This window comes from Haliaeetus albicilla, chromosome 15 (genome assembly GCF_947461875.1).
Source record: "Haliaeetus albicilla chromosome 15, bHalAlb1.1, whole genome shotgun sequence".
NCBI lineage: Eukaryota > Metazoa > Chordata > Aves > Accipitriformes > Accipitridae > Haliaeetus > Haliaeetus albicilla.
In genome coordinates this window covers 5,327,952-5,342,776 of record NC_091497.1, presented here as the reverse complement: position 1 = coordinate 5,342,776, position 14,825 = coordinate 5,327,952, and the positions used below count along the sequence as shown (strand labels likewise).

The following is a 14,825-nucleotide window of genomic DNA, read 5'->3' as shown; positions in this document are numbered from 1 at the left end:
AAAATACTGTATCTTCATAGTAGTAATTACCTTTTTGTATATTCAAAGTAGCATATTTCTTTAACAAGCATTGTTTATGAACTGTAGTTCCAATAGGAGCCATTTCTGCCTGTGAAAGACTCAGAGAGGTAGTAACAAATGCAAGCATCGGACTCGCACAATGGTGATATCATCATAAGCATTTCGACAGTGATGATATCATCATAGGGTTTTCTACAATTCGGTTCTGCTCAGCTGCACTATTTCTCCACTTTCTTAAATCCCTGCTTATCAGAGTCTCCTCATGTCAGCCTCATTCCATTCACCTCTTTCCTTCTCACTTCTCTCCTGCCCTATCAAACTCTCATGTGTCTGTGCATGCCTCCTTTTCCCCCTGTCTTGTGTGTGAAAACACTGGCTTCAGCACATTCAATCAAAAAATGTTCTGAAAACCTAACCCACTGAAAAAAGTCAGGGACTCAGTATGTATTTTATACCCCTTTTCTACTATACTCTGTAGCAGGGACATCTGGCACTTTTTGTACAACACAGCAGGGCTATGTTATCAGTTGTTTCTTAAGTGCCACCACAGAATAAATAAATACATTAGCAATTTTCTGTATTTATTTTTGGCAGGCAACTTGAGAGACAAATTATCTACCTCCAAACACAGATATAAATAAGCATAAACCATGCAGATGTTTTCCTCCTCCCTGTCAGTGTATTTCAACTACTTCTGGAACATGCTGAACTTGTTTACCTTTTGAGCAATGCAGTCCAACTTACAGAGGAACACAGCCCTGAAACATGCTATTTACTCCCCTCTCAAGCAAACTTTTGTTATATGAAGCAAATATAGGTCACCTTCCAACCGACAGCAAACTGAATAAAAGATAACAGGCTATGCAAAGAAGGTATTCATACAGAAGAAAGCACTTTAGTGGTAAGCCCTTAAAATTAGCTGATGGAGCTGACATAAGGTCCATGCGTTTACACTCTTAAAAATACCACTGGTAACATAACTAGTTTTCAAAAGTCTTTATCAGAAGCTGTGATTGTCAAATAATTAAATTCACCCATTTTCCTCTCTCCAAAATGTGCCAGAGTAGTTCCAAGACACAGATGATGACACGTGAAGTAAGATCCTATCCCTGTCTTAGTAAAGTCTATGCTGGGAGATAAGAGCGTGGGAGCAGGTTGAGACCCTAAAGCATAAGTCCAACACAAGAAAGAAAATCATGTTTCCTGTTGATCACAATATTACTAAAGTAGCCACTCCACTCTGATGTGTTTACGTTCACAAAACCACAGATACTTCAAAAGCAACAATATTTATGCTATTCTATTATTCAGTATACTTCTGACTACTAGAACAAAAGCCTACCTCTTCAAAATCATAGAGCAAGCTCATATTTGTCCATGTCTCTCTAAACAGATATATTCCTAACTATTTCTAACCTACCTTGCAAGACAGGGAGCAATCTCTGCCAAAACCTAAGTCAACCACTGTTACACTGTGACAACACAAAATCAACAGAAAAATGCTGCCTCAATGTCACATTAACCTCTTTTTGATAAACCTTTTAAAAACTATGAATTTTAAAACATTGCATTTCCTCTTTGGTTTTGCTTAGTTGAAACTTCTTCTGTTCTGTTTATTATAAGGTTTTATGGACCTTTGAACCTTCAAAGTACTGCACATGCTAAGCGTTGTTATTCCAAAGTACAAAGAGAGGCTCTGTGAAAAGCTACCAGAAACTTATTTTTCGTTTGACTTTTAGATACCAGAAATAGGGATTCAGTTCTCACTCTTTTGCAGGCTGTACTGTCTGTGCTCCTATGTTCTTCCTTGAGGCTGGATTTTGTTCTGCTCAGACAGGTCACTTATGTGGGCTTAAAGAAGTGGTGGAAACACCAGCACTGGGAAACTGCTGAAATGTCAGGAGAAACCCTCAAAGGCTTTCCTTTCAGGTGAGAGTTACCAGAGCTAGAAAACAAATACACTTCCTAGTAATGGATACTAATATTTTCTCTCATTCATGAAGCCGGTGACCCAGACTGACATCTCACTGCTGCAGAAAGACCACCCAGCCAACACCCTTCCAACACCCTCGACGCTGCGTACCGTGGCAGATCAAACACAAACCCCCCTCTTGCAAGAAGATTATTCCATAAAGCGAGCAGTGTGCCGTCCCTAGTTTCTGAAATACTTTATAAAAAGTTGGTAAGACCTCCCAGAAACGCAGCTGTGTCTCTCCCTTAGTCTCTACACCTTCCAGCGAGGTTCCCACTGCCCCATAGCCAGAAGAGGAGCTCTGGAGCACAACTCCATCCAGGCACCACGCTGGGAGAGGTGCCCAGGCAGTTCGGACCTGGTCCTGTGCACTCAGTCATCTTTTGAAGCATCTCTGTAGTTCATCAGTCTTACTAAGAAACCAGGCAGTGGATTGCTATGACTTTAATATCTGCTGCTGACCATACCACAGGCGTACTCCTCCCTGTCTGGTTTCATCCACATCTCAGGTCTCAGTGAAAGCTGGCAGAAGAAATGGTTAAAAATGAAACATAAAGATGAAAGCACAAGCAGGTAAAGGGGTTTTAGAGTTAGAAATTTTATCCTTTCTACATTTTAGTTTTTCCCTTTTCTCTTACTCTGGTAGCCACCAAATGTTGGTAACACCCTGCTGAACTGCTCCTAGGATGAAAAAAAAACCCAACCCAAAACCCTTCCAAACTCTCCCAGATACATCAAGTAATTCTTGAGAGAAATTCGTTGATATAATCCAAGAAGACTTATCCTCACCTTAGGAAAACAGGAATCATAAAACGGACTAACATATTATAAATTTTACCTCTAAGTTCACCCTGTTATAACAGCAGAAAATCCTTGAAGCAAACCAAGAAGCTGCAACCCCCTGAAAGTTGAACTACTGAACCTTTTGCAAAGTGAGTTGACCAAAATTAGCAACAAAACCAACAAAAGCTTCTGCCATGTACTGCGCTGCCATCTTCCTGCTGCAGGCAATACCTGTTCCCCATGGAGAATCCCTGCGGCTGCGCTTGTTTTTTCAGTGCATGGAGCCAGTTCCACTCCTTTTGATTTTGACAGGATCAACCCTGGAAATAAAACTTTATCTCGCTCACCCTTTCCAAAGGCGAGATAGGAGCAAGGCGTATTTTTGGACTTTAACATATAAGTAAGTCCCTAACTATTACGTCAAAAATCTTGCTAGTAACTGAGATGGTTCTCTGCAGAAAAATCCAGCTTCTCCAACTAGCTTTCACAGTAATGAAGTCAGTCATAAATACTGAATTATTCAGAGTTTGTTAATCCATCTAAAATAAATTGCAACTCACTTTTATAATTCTCATTGCTCACTAACATGTACCTAGAATTGGAAAGCTGTCACTAAATAAATATATCGTAATTGTGAGTGGATATATATGGATATACCTGTATAAGTAGAGGTATACATACATACACAGACAGAAATGAAGTTGGATGCAATAAACCAAACCTTCAAAAAAAGTGAGCTTAATGAATAGTCTTTAAGTGGGCTAACCCTTAAAAGTGCAAGGAAAAAACTGAACATGGAAAGGCTCTTGTTCTCATATTTTATATGATAGAAAGTAACGAATCATTGTATCACAATAATTGCTTTGAATGTATTGAAAAATAAGGTTATAATTTTGGAAAAGTATTTTCTCTCAGGAATTCTGCAAAGCTGTATCAAACTCCAAAGATTTTGCTTCTCCTTTATTTGACAAGGCTTTGATGGCATGTGTTACAGACCCTGACTCGATCAGTCCCCAAAGGACAGAATACAAATCTCAACTGCTGCAGCAGGCAAAATAGGTATGAAAAGCTCTTGAGACTGACTTACCTACACAATTCACTGTCCTTCTGTTTCTGTTTTAAGAAAGAAATACTGCCATAACACCCTTCTGTGATATTTCTGCACTTTTTCTTTCTAGTTCTAATTCTATGAATTAGTTGAAAAAAATCTTAAATATGGCAGAATAAAATAAGAAAAAAACCAAGACTCCCAAACTGACACAGCCATTAAAAACCACATTTAAAAAAAAAAAAAACCAAAGCAAGAAAACAATCTAAATCTACATTTGATAATCTGTATGTAAAACCGGTCTGTCACTGTACCTTCATTTTTGTCTTACTGAATACTCCATATGAGAGAAAGCAGGATCACACATAATACCTTTCCTGTCAGTGCTGTTGCTTAATTAGTCAACATCATGGGAAGTTTATGATAAAAATAATTGAGTTGGGGCCTTCAGTCTCTGAAGAGAGCCATCAACACGTAGGATATTCTCGCAAGCTACAGATTTCATATACTGTGAATGGAAAAAGGGACACTGAGGTATTCTGCAGAGAAGGACTATATAGGACTTTGGTCTCAATTTAGACTATAAATGCTACTTACACTATACTGCAAACTTCCATTTTTTAAAAATGTTTAGAAGAAATTGGCAATATATCTAAATAAATGTGTCCTGGTTTCAGCTGGGATAGAGTTAATTGTCTTCCTAGTAGCTGGTACAGTGCTATGTTTTTGAGTTTGGTAGGAGAAGAATGTTGATAACACTGATGTTTTCAGTTGTTGCTAAGTAGTGTTTAGTCTAAAGTCAAGGATTTTTCAGCTTCTCATGGCCAGCCAGCAAGAAGGCTGGAGGGGCACAAGAAATTGGCACAGGACACAGCCAGGGCACCTGACCCAAACTGGCCAAAGGGGTATTCCATACCATGTGACTTCATGCCCAGTATATAAACTGGGGGGAGTGGGGATGGGGGGATCGCCGCTCAGGGACTAACTGGGCGTCGATCGGCAGGTGGTGAGTGACTGCATTATGCATCGCTTGTATATTCTAATCCTTTTATTATTATTATTGCCATTTTATTAGTGTTATCATTACCATTATTTGTTTCTTCTTTTCTGTTCTATTAAACCGTTCTTAACTCACAAGTTTTACTTCTTTTCCTGATTTTCTCCCCCATCCCGCTGGGGCGGGGTGGGGGGGGAAGTAAGTGAGCAGCTGCATGGTGCTTAGTTGCTGGCTGGGGTTAAACCATGACAACATGTAAATTTTAACAAGCATTCCCATTATGTGGCACTTTTTTTCAGTGATGACAGTTGGCATACTCAACTTGGAAAATGTTTTTCTCCCATCCTCCCCTGAATAGGCAATATATGACATGTAATACACACCTTCTGCATTTAGGTGCAACAGATACACAACCGTGACAAAGAGTCAAAAAAATCCACCAAGACAGTAGTAGAAAGTGAAAGTGATTGGTTAAAAATATTTTCCTACAAGCAACAGTATTTAAAATATTCTGCATGCAGTATTTCTTCATCTTGATCCTCAGAGAGAAGACAGACTTCTCTCTGATGCTTTGTCTTCTTATTTTCAAATGCATTAGTCTCTAAGCTGAAAGCAGGCAATTGCCAAGACAAAAATGTATTGTCAACGTTTCCAATACATTAATATGAAACAATCAAACCTGTATTACAGCACTGATGTTTTCAAATCACTACCTTTAAATTTGCATTAGATTACCAAATATTGCTAATTTTGAACTTGACAAAAGTGTAAATTGAAAATCATTTTGTAGATGTAGCAAACCTAAAGGCTTCCACTGAGTTTTCAAATGTGTCATGTCTCTGACACTTAATGGGCCACTCATCTTTCATTCTCCACACGAGGAGGAGTAAGCAGTATATTCCAAAACTGCTCATTTCCTTACCTCACACAAGGTAAAGTGACAGATTGAGACACTCTCCTAAGAAATTTTTAAGTGAAATACACTCAAAACATAACAACTTTTACACAACAAAATTCAGAAGTACTTAACAAGTTGCCAATAACTACAGGAATATATGAAGTCATCAAGTCCAAAACTGTTGCCATTAGTGACAATGAAGAATATGCGATCCTGCAAAACATTAAAGACGTGGATTACATTTTCCTTATACATAAACTTTTCTTTATATCCATGAGACTGATCACAACCTAAGTAATCTGTGTTGCTCAAAAAGAAGACATAGGAACAAAGCAATTCAGATTCCCACCGACGTGACAGAAATATCTTGTTAGACCTGATGATGTTCTAAGGGTTGGGTTCACATCTATTCAAAGTTTGGATCCAGTCATCTCTTCGTATCTTGCCTTGTACTTTCTACTCCTTTCCCTTCCCCAGATGACACCATTCATTTAACTTGGAACATTTCCAGAATAATACATAAACACAGTGGCTGCCAGAATTTGTTCATGTAGGGTCCCTCCCCGTGTGGAATTATCTGTCAGGAAACTGGTACATTTTCTGAAATTTATATTTCTTTCTGAAGGACTGAGAACTCACTTCAGAAACAGTGCTGGGCAAGAATGTATTCTTAACTGTACCAACACATTAAAAAACTACTGTTCATGCCATCATTCTGAAATGAACTCCCCACAAGGAGTGATGGAACTGGGAAGTCAGCAATGCATTTTCTCTAACAGCTCTGTTTTTTCTTCTAGTTTTCTTCCTTTTGACAGCAAATATTTCATATTTTCTTGTGATAGAATTTGTTATTTTGAACAGAAGAAAATGAATGTATTAGATCATACTGCTGGAGTTTCCAGTAGACATTTTATGAGGAGGAATTTTCTCTTTTTCTTGACATTGACATTCAAGATTAGTTCCATTTTTTCTTCCTAATTAGCTTTTCCAAGACAATTGTATATTTGAAACAAACACAATACTTCCCCTCAGAGCATCAGAAACTTAATCTGTCCAATTTCCTTTCAATGGACATCGAAAACAAAGCAGTGTGTTGTAACTCAGTGGGGAATTAGCAATTATGTGACATTAAAAAATGGAAAATGCATGATGTAAATAAATTCAACATAGATGGCAATAAAAATATAGTAATGAAAAATCCTTTAAGCCACCTTGTTAATACCTGACAGAACTGCCTGTTCATATAAAGTCTGTTTGCCTTTCAAAGGAGGTTAAGACACTAAATTCACACAAAACTGAGGATTTTTATATTCACAACAACACACCGAGTGATTAGCATTAAATCATTTAGAATATCTTAAACAATCTGAGGACTTTCCGATCACTTTATTCAGAAGTCTTCTTTGTGACTCAAAAGATTTTTTCTTAAACTTTGATCATTCTACAAAGATATAGTCCCTCACAGAACTCTTTATTTTCCTGATATCTGAAATAAAAAAAATCAATAATGCTAAGCATACAATTACAAGATTATGGTGATAAACTATAAGACTGTTAATGACTTTTTGGACGCAAGTTACACTTGCAAGTCTTATCAATAAAAGTAACCATTGGAGCACCTTTTGGATTCTGATCAACAAGTCATGAAGAAAATAATTGCAGGTCTTTATTTAAAAATTCTGGAGAATTTAACTGAAAATAATGATCTCTGTGGTGTATTGCACGCTACCAGTATAGCCTACCAGAAAAAGAGCTCTACAGAATGTTTTTTAGGACTGCTAACATGCAGAGTTTCATACATAGTACACAGTAATTTCTACTGTATCCCATTTATAGATACATTGCATACATACATGGGTACACAGGTGCGTGTACTATATGTATATACATATATAGACATTACAGAACTTCTTAAAAGTGAATATGCGTATCACTCCTGTGTAGACTTCAACTTCAGCTGTACCTCTTAAACACAGTTCAGAAAGGTACTTACTGATGTGTAGAGGAAACCTTCTCCATTTAAGGCTATATACAACCCAGTCTTTACACCCTGGATAGCAACAACTCGAAGTCCCACTGGTATAAGGTTGAATAAAGCTGTGAAGAAAAAACATGACCAGATATGAATATACTGTTATTACAATATTCTAATAAACATCATTAGTAAAAAGAAAGAAAACTACTTCTTCTATATTTTTTTTCTGATTTTAAAATTAAACTAATTCAGAAAATCTTGCTTCTAGTAAAGTTAATCCTTAAAATTAAAGCCTAAGTATCTATCTAGCAATAAGTCCTGCAATAGTTCAGTAATTGGCACAAGTGCTAACTAGGAACTACAAAGCACAGCAGACTGGACTGTAGTTGTTTATGCAGCGCTGCAGACATGAGTATCTCAGGCAATCTGAAAAGAGTCAAAGAGCCCAACAGTTCCTTCACCAATATAGACTAATCATAAGGATAATACTTGTGAGATACCCTGCAGAAAACATATCTCTCTGATTCTGGCAAGTAGCTTTTTATTTTCTTAGGCATTTTTATGGTTTTGGATTAAGAAGTGCTCTCATTAAAGATTGCATTCAAGGGGTCTGTGATTTCAATAAAATTTTTTTTTTGCTTTTGTGAATGATATATTTGATATAAGCAGTAGTACACAGACCTCAGGTAATGGCAGAGGCTTACCCTAGTTAGAAAAGCACTGAAATACGTGCTTGACTCTAAATGTGCATAAATGTTACTGAGCTGAATATAGAACATGTTCAAAGACTGAAATTCTGGGGGGAAAAAAAATTTTAAAAACAGCTAACAGCAGATACCCTAGCAATGGTATATACCTCTGTAATAACAAAAACAGCCACAGCTTTGATTAGTGTCTGAAAAAGACCAGTGTGAAGAGCAGGAGTTTACCAGCCTCACCACAGAACAACAAAAGAAAAAGTGATAAAAGTAAGAGACACAGACCAATTCTTCTTCTAAAAATTATGCTAGCACACACCTATACTAAGTTTACTGACTCATACTAGGAAATCAGATGCAAAGCACACATCAAACAGTCTTGGAAGAAAAGATCTGGATGCAACAGAGTTCATGCTAAGTGTTTTTTCCGCTCTGGATGAGTCAAGGATTCACAAGTCCTTGGATGAAAACTAAAAGCACAACCTGTGTGTTCAACATATGCAGCAGGGACAATGGTTCCACCAAGCCAGGTCTCAGGAACACAGTAACACCTACAGTTCCTCAAAATTTAGGAAGGACATCCATAGGTGTCACCAGAAAGTGTACCCTATGAGGCTGTCTGTAATCAGAATGTCAGGGGTAAAGCCCAAATGAAGAGAGAAAGGGTCACGTAATTGCAGGGGATAAATACATTTTCTCAAGGTGTGAGAACTCCTAGTTGGTCAAAGGACACAAAGCCACAGATCGGTTATGATGAAGATGATCAAATCTTTACAACTGAGAAAAAATATAGGTTGACTACTAGAATTTAAAGATAGCAGTGGATGGAAAAAGAAACCTTTCCTTCCACATTGTCACACAGAAAAAGAATATATCACATGAGATCTTTTTAGGAATGCACAAAGCCAGTAGAAAGCTAGGAATTGTTGTAGCAGAGCACTTCCTACAGCTCTACAAAGAAAAATACATCCAAAAGAGCTCTGGAAGAAGAGGAAACAGATTTATGGGTTTACAAAGAAGAATAGAAGAGATAACATCAGACAAGAATTAGCGCAAATATATAGTATTTTCATTTCTGTAGTTTCCAAAAGTCTTTGTCATGCTAGGATCTTACTGGGCTGTTTACTAGAAAAATACTGGGTAGAGACAAGGTTGCCTTTCTAATCTATACAAGATAAATGTAAACCCATGAAATATGACACTCACGGACAAGATATCCTAAGCATATATAGGCTAAACACTGTATGACTTGAGGGCTTTCAAATGTTCAATATAACTTGGAAATTAAAAAACAAATCAGCCATTACCCTCAAATGAAACAATGTCAAAACCAGCAAAACCGCTATTGTGGGTGGTGGAGGGGGAGTCTGTCACAGCAGAACTAGGTTTCAGATGGCAGTTAAGTTTGGTTTCTTCTAGAAGAAAAGAAATTCCAGAAGGAAATCTGGATATGAACACCATGCTAGAGGGAGGGCTGCAACAATTGAGGGGACACCAGGAAGGAAAAACAAACAATACCTGTATAAAGAAAAGAGGTGAACACAAAAGACAAGTCAGCCATGGAAAACTGCTAATGAAAAATAACTCCAAATCATAGTGGTTCAGTCAAAACTTCTGGAACGTAGATACAATTTGCTGTATTACCAAGAAAAATGAAGCAGCAAAGCCAGTAAAAAACCAACCACCACTGAAGAAGAATTAGAGGCCTGTAATATGGCAGTGTTTTATGCAACCTACAAAATTACTAGAGCGGCTTATAGTTGCTGGTGAATTTAGAAAGCACTGAGGAGGGCATATAATGTATCTTTTACTGCCACCAAGTTTTAATCAGAGATTGTCAGGGCTCCTGTAATTAGTCTAAGACCATAAAATTTTAGAGTGTGATCTGAAACGCTGTAATTGTGCACATACAGAATATTCAGTAACTTACACAAAATCTTTCAGACTTGGGTGAAACTAAGGAGGCCAGTCTACATTCAATTATTGATTGATAAACGCTCAGCGACGTACTTCGTACTGAGGTCAGCAAAACACGCACCAGTAAGGCACAGCATGTGTTTTTTACGTGCTCTGAAGCTGGCTAAAGGAAATTCAATTTCCTCCAGAACCTGACTGTGCAGTGCTCTTCACTGAGCAGGACTTCTGTGCCCAATCACATATTTCAAACCTTCCTAGGATTCACCTGTGCTATCTCCCACTCTAATAAGAACCTGCCTTGAGAGAAGCAGAAAGCCTTCCAGGGTTTGCTGGCATTTCGGGTCTGCACAGCCAAAGCTATGCCCTTACCTGAGGGGGGTGTGAAAAACCGTGCCCCCAGCTTCCCTCTGTCCTTAAGACAAGGATCCAAACCCAAAACTAAGTGGGGAGTGAGGTCCCTGAACATCTTGGTGTACCTAAACCCAGCCCGGTGAGTCCACAAAGGAGTTGAGAGAGGGAGCGCCCTGGAACAGCTCAGGAAATGTAATTCTGCCCGGTGCTCAGCGCTCCCGTGCTGCACACTCAAGTATAAAGCCTGGCAAATCCAACTATAGGTAAGACATGGGAACATCAGGGAAATCAAGTGAACCAATCGGCAAAAATGGCCCGTGTAAACCCCTTTCTCCTTGTCAGCGCTGAGCCTGCGAACGCTCCCTTAGCTCTGCTTCGTATTCTGTCTAAACCATGACTGTAAAGCCAATGGTTTCTCTTCCTTTCCCTAACCCTGCAGGCCTACTGCCACACACACAAGATTGCTTTAGGTGTCATGGAGGGGATCTGCAGGAACAAATTTGAGTTGGATTCTAATCCTCCAAAAGTTTTAGGCAAAGTTAAAGTCCCCTTTTTGATAAGTAGTAACTCCTCCTTTGAGCAAAACACAAACCCACCACATTTCTTTTTCCTTTTTTAATGCAATACCATCACAGTCTATTCACTTGAAATCTGAAATACCTGAAATCAGGTATTTCCATATCCTTGTGAAAGGCTGCTTAGGTACGACTGACTTGCAGCTACAAGAAAATTGCCATTACAGATCACTGTTTCTTCAGGAAGCTTGCTAGAGACCAATTGCTTCAGGCTTACAAACTTGCTGTCTGTTCTGCATGTGCACTGCCCTGGTGTCAGTTAACAAAACCTCTCACAGCACCAAATCTGCAATCAGATCACAGCAACTATTTCTTTAATTTATTTCCATCTGCAGGCCTACAGGCAAAAATGACGACTCAATCAGAATATCTTTTCTATTGGCAATGAGTGCAGGGAAGTTGGTATTCAGAGATACGTCCATCTATTTCTTATGGAGCAAACCCATTCTACCTGCCTGACGTTACACAAGACGTAATTAAAACATACTTTTAGTATGGCTGACCATGGCCTCCATTGATCCTGTCACACTAAGATTATACTGATGGGAGAAACAGGCTTAACTAACTCCCAAGGGTGATGTAAATAGATGTCTAAATGCCTGTGTAATTCTTTGAAGACAAACTGCAGTAAAAAACAGTGCAAAAAATCAGACTGCAAATATTTCAGTTCAGTAATCCAAATTTAATATTCAGTAATCCAAATTTAACAGCATTGCAGGTGTTGGGTTTTAATCTTCATGTGCTTTATTTCTGTCTAATTATCTCCTTTACCTTACAAAGGCGCTGTGAAGATTATTTTATTAATATCTTCAAAATATGACAGTGGTAGGTACTTTAGAAAGACATTAAAAAGTTAATACTTCCGTATTCAATTTGGAAGATACAAACAGAGCATTAGGAGCATGCATTAAAAGATGAAAATAAAGGAATGTTAAATGGTTGCATGATTTCTTGAACAGTAGCTCTACCGGGTACCAAATGCCACGAAGGAAGTAAAGCATGTCGCTGCATAATTAAGCAAGAACCAAGAGATGTGCACAGCACAGCCAAATCAAAGATGCTTGGGTAATGTTAACTTTGGCATTTATCAGTTCATGAAATAAGGCTACAAATGAGTAATGCTCTTTTAATCTTTTTTAAACATGACTGTAATTTCATAAGGGGCAGAACAGCAAAATTTGAACATTAAAATCAGGTTTATCACCCATTGAGGAAAGTATCATAACTCATGCTGAATTTTTTCAGTGATTGTTGGCTGAGTTACACTCTTCAGGTGAATCAAAATAGTCCATAGGGCTAAGAGATTCAGGGTTTCAGTCTCAGCAATTAAAAAATCAGAATTGCCTGTTTCCCAAATTAATTAGTCTTCCTACTAAACCTACCCTCCATGCATGAAACAAAACTTTGAAGATAGACCAAAGCCTGAAAATGAGCTGGTTTGGATGGGAGGAGGACAGGAGGGGAATGTAACACTTGTTACTACAAGCACCACATGGAATTTCTTTATAGTTTCTGTGTAGCAGTTTGTTTTTCCTAATTAATAATGATGAGGCCCATGTACAACACTGAAGCAAGTTCCATTCAGACCAAGTACTGCTGAGAACCTCTGTAAAATCCAAGAAAATTAAAGCTAGAGAGGGACAGCTACTCTGAGTAGGGCCTCAGTAACCAAGCCTACAGCTTTAACCACAGTCACTCCTGCTTTGACTACAAGCAAGCCACAAAAACAAACCAGAAACTGTAAGGCATTAGAGGAAGGAAAAAGAGAAAACCAGCTAAAACAAGAAAAGCAATGTAATAAAGCCTCTTTCCACGTATCACTGAGAGTTTGGCAAAAAAATACAGACTGTACACACAAGATAGTTTAAGCTAACAGCCTTGGTCTGGTGATGTGATTTAAGAAAACTCAGCACCATTAACTAACAGGTCCATTAATTCATACTCTGTCACAAAACATCACTAACTTGGAAGAGATACAAAAGAAATTGAGACAATGAACTTAAACCCATCGGTCTATTTAGGTTGGGGTCTAAGAGCACGGCCACCAACATGAGTAGACAAAAGTACATTCAGGGATGCAATTACAAGCAGTCACATCTTTCTTCCTTTTTCAGGCAAGGGTTTGTGCACAGTGATATATTGAAAATCTTGCCACCCGTCTCTGCGGACTCTAGCCTTTACTCAAACTTAAGGCAGGCTGGGACAACGGCTTGCACTATAGCAGCTGACCGAAACCATTGGTAAAACTCATTTGGACTTCAGATAGAAGCAAAAAGTCACATTAAAGAGACTACCAAGAAGCTTTAAAGACAAACAAAAAGTGAGCGTGAAGAGAACCACTCCATTTGAACAGACTACATCTTAATCTTACTTTGTGCTACCTCTCTGTAAGACTGAGAGTCCAATAGTGTGTAACTTATGTTTACTGACATACATATAAAGTGAGTACAAAATGATATATGCACTTGAGGGAATTTTAACTTCAAGCACTCCTCTAACTCCTTGAGACAGAATAAAGTGCACCAGCACAAAAGGTAGCAGCGTGACTAAGCTTCAGACAGTGTCCTGGCTGAAGACGAACAAGAAATCACTTCTCTTCTCTGTCCCTCGCTACTCACTCACTGCGGCTTCTCCGACACCCAGCTACTCAGATGGTCAGTGCATGAGGAGAACTCTTTCACAGGCTTCAGGGACAGTGAAGAGTGCAGAAGACGGGTGGAAGGCTGGCGGAGATGCACACTCTTTGGCAGTCTGTATTTCCTCCGTTTTTATGAAACACACTTCCAATGGAAGTCATCCTCACTGTCAAGGTAAGCGTACTATCTGTCCTATTGACAGCTAATATATGTCCATCCCTGCGTCTACTGGGCACAATAAATAGGCAGCCTGCAAATTCTATGGTCAAAGCAGGATTTTCCCCCTCTGGCAGCTGCCAAAACTTATTTACCTCAGACAGAAATTATCATGATAAGGAGTTCAAAAAATAAAAGATCAAAATGCTAGGAATTCTATCCGTGAGAAAATTGTTTTAAACTAAAAGAGAAAAGGAAAAACAAAATATGCTGCAATGAAGAAAAGCAATAGGAAACAAAAAGTTCAACAGGAAATGGAAGGAAACCGAGTACAAAGGGAAAAGAACTGAGGAGAAAGACTGACAGCACAAAAGAAACTGACATATATTCATATATTCATGAATATACCAAATGGATCAATCTTTTCAGCTCTTAATAGTGTTGATACGTATATACTAGCAACATTTAAGGTGGAGATTCTATGCTTTCCTGGCAAACACATTAATTTTACATCCTTATGGTCTAAACTGTCTTTACTAAACAACATAGTACAGTTGGACTAGTGAAGAAACAAATAGTGAATCACGCCAGTTAAAGACAGAAAAAAAATCACTTTATGGCAAAAACTCTTTCAGCCTAAAAATCATGTTGAAGTAAAACATGGTATTATCTAACAGTAATTATGCAAAATATGCACTACTACTATCTGGTATTTGGTTGAGTTTCGACAAGTTCTATATTTCAGAACATTTATAATATAGAATATTCATTCTGCATTTTGGAGCAACAAGAATAAGA

At 38.3% G+C, this 14,825-nt stretch overlaps 1 protein-coding gene across 6 annotated transcripts in view; it reads right to left on the bottom strand.

Moving 5' to 3' along the window:
• The window catches only part of FGF14 (fibroblast growth factor 14), a 417,426-nt gene that overhangs the window by 92,890 nt on the left and 309,711 nt on the right, over window positions 1-14,825 (bottom strand). For all 6 annotated transcript variants that reach the window (XM_069802372.1, XM_069802375.1, XM_069802378.1 and 3 more), the window contains one exon: window positions 7,713-7,816. In XM_069802372.1, coding sequence (XP_069658473.1) covers window positions 7,713-7,816 — 104 coding nt within the window. The remainder of the gene's footprint in view (window positions 1-7,712; window positions 7,817-14,825) is intronic.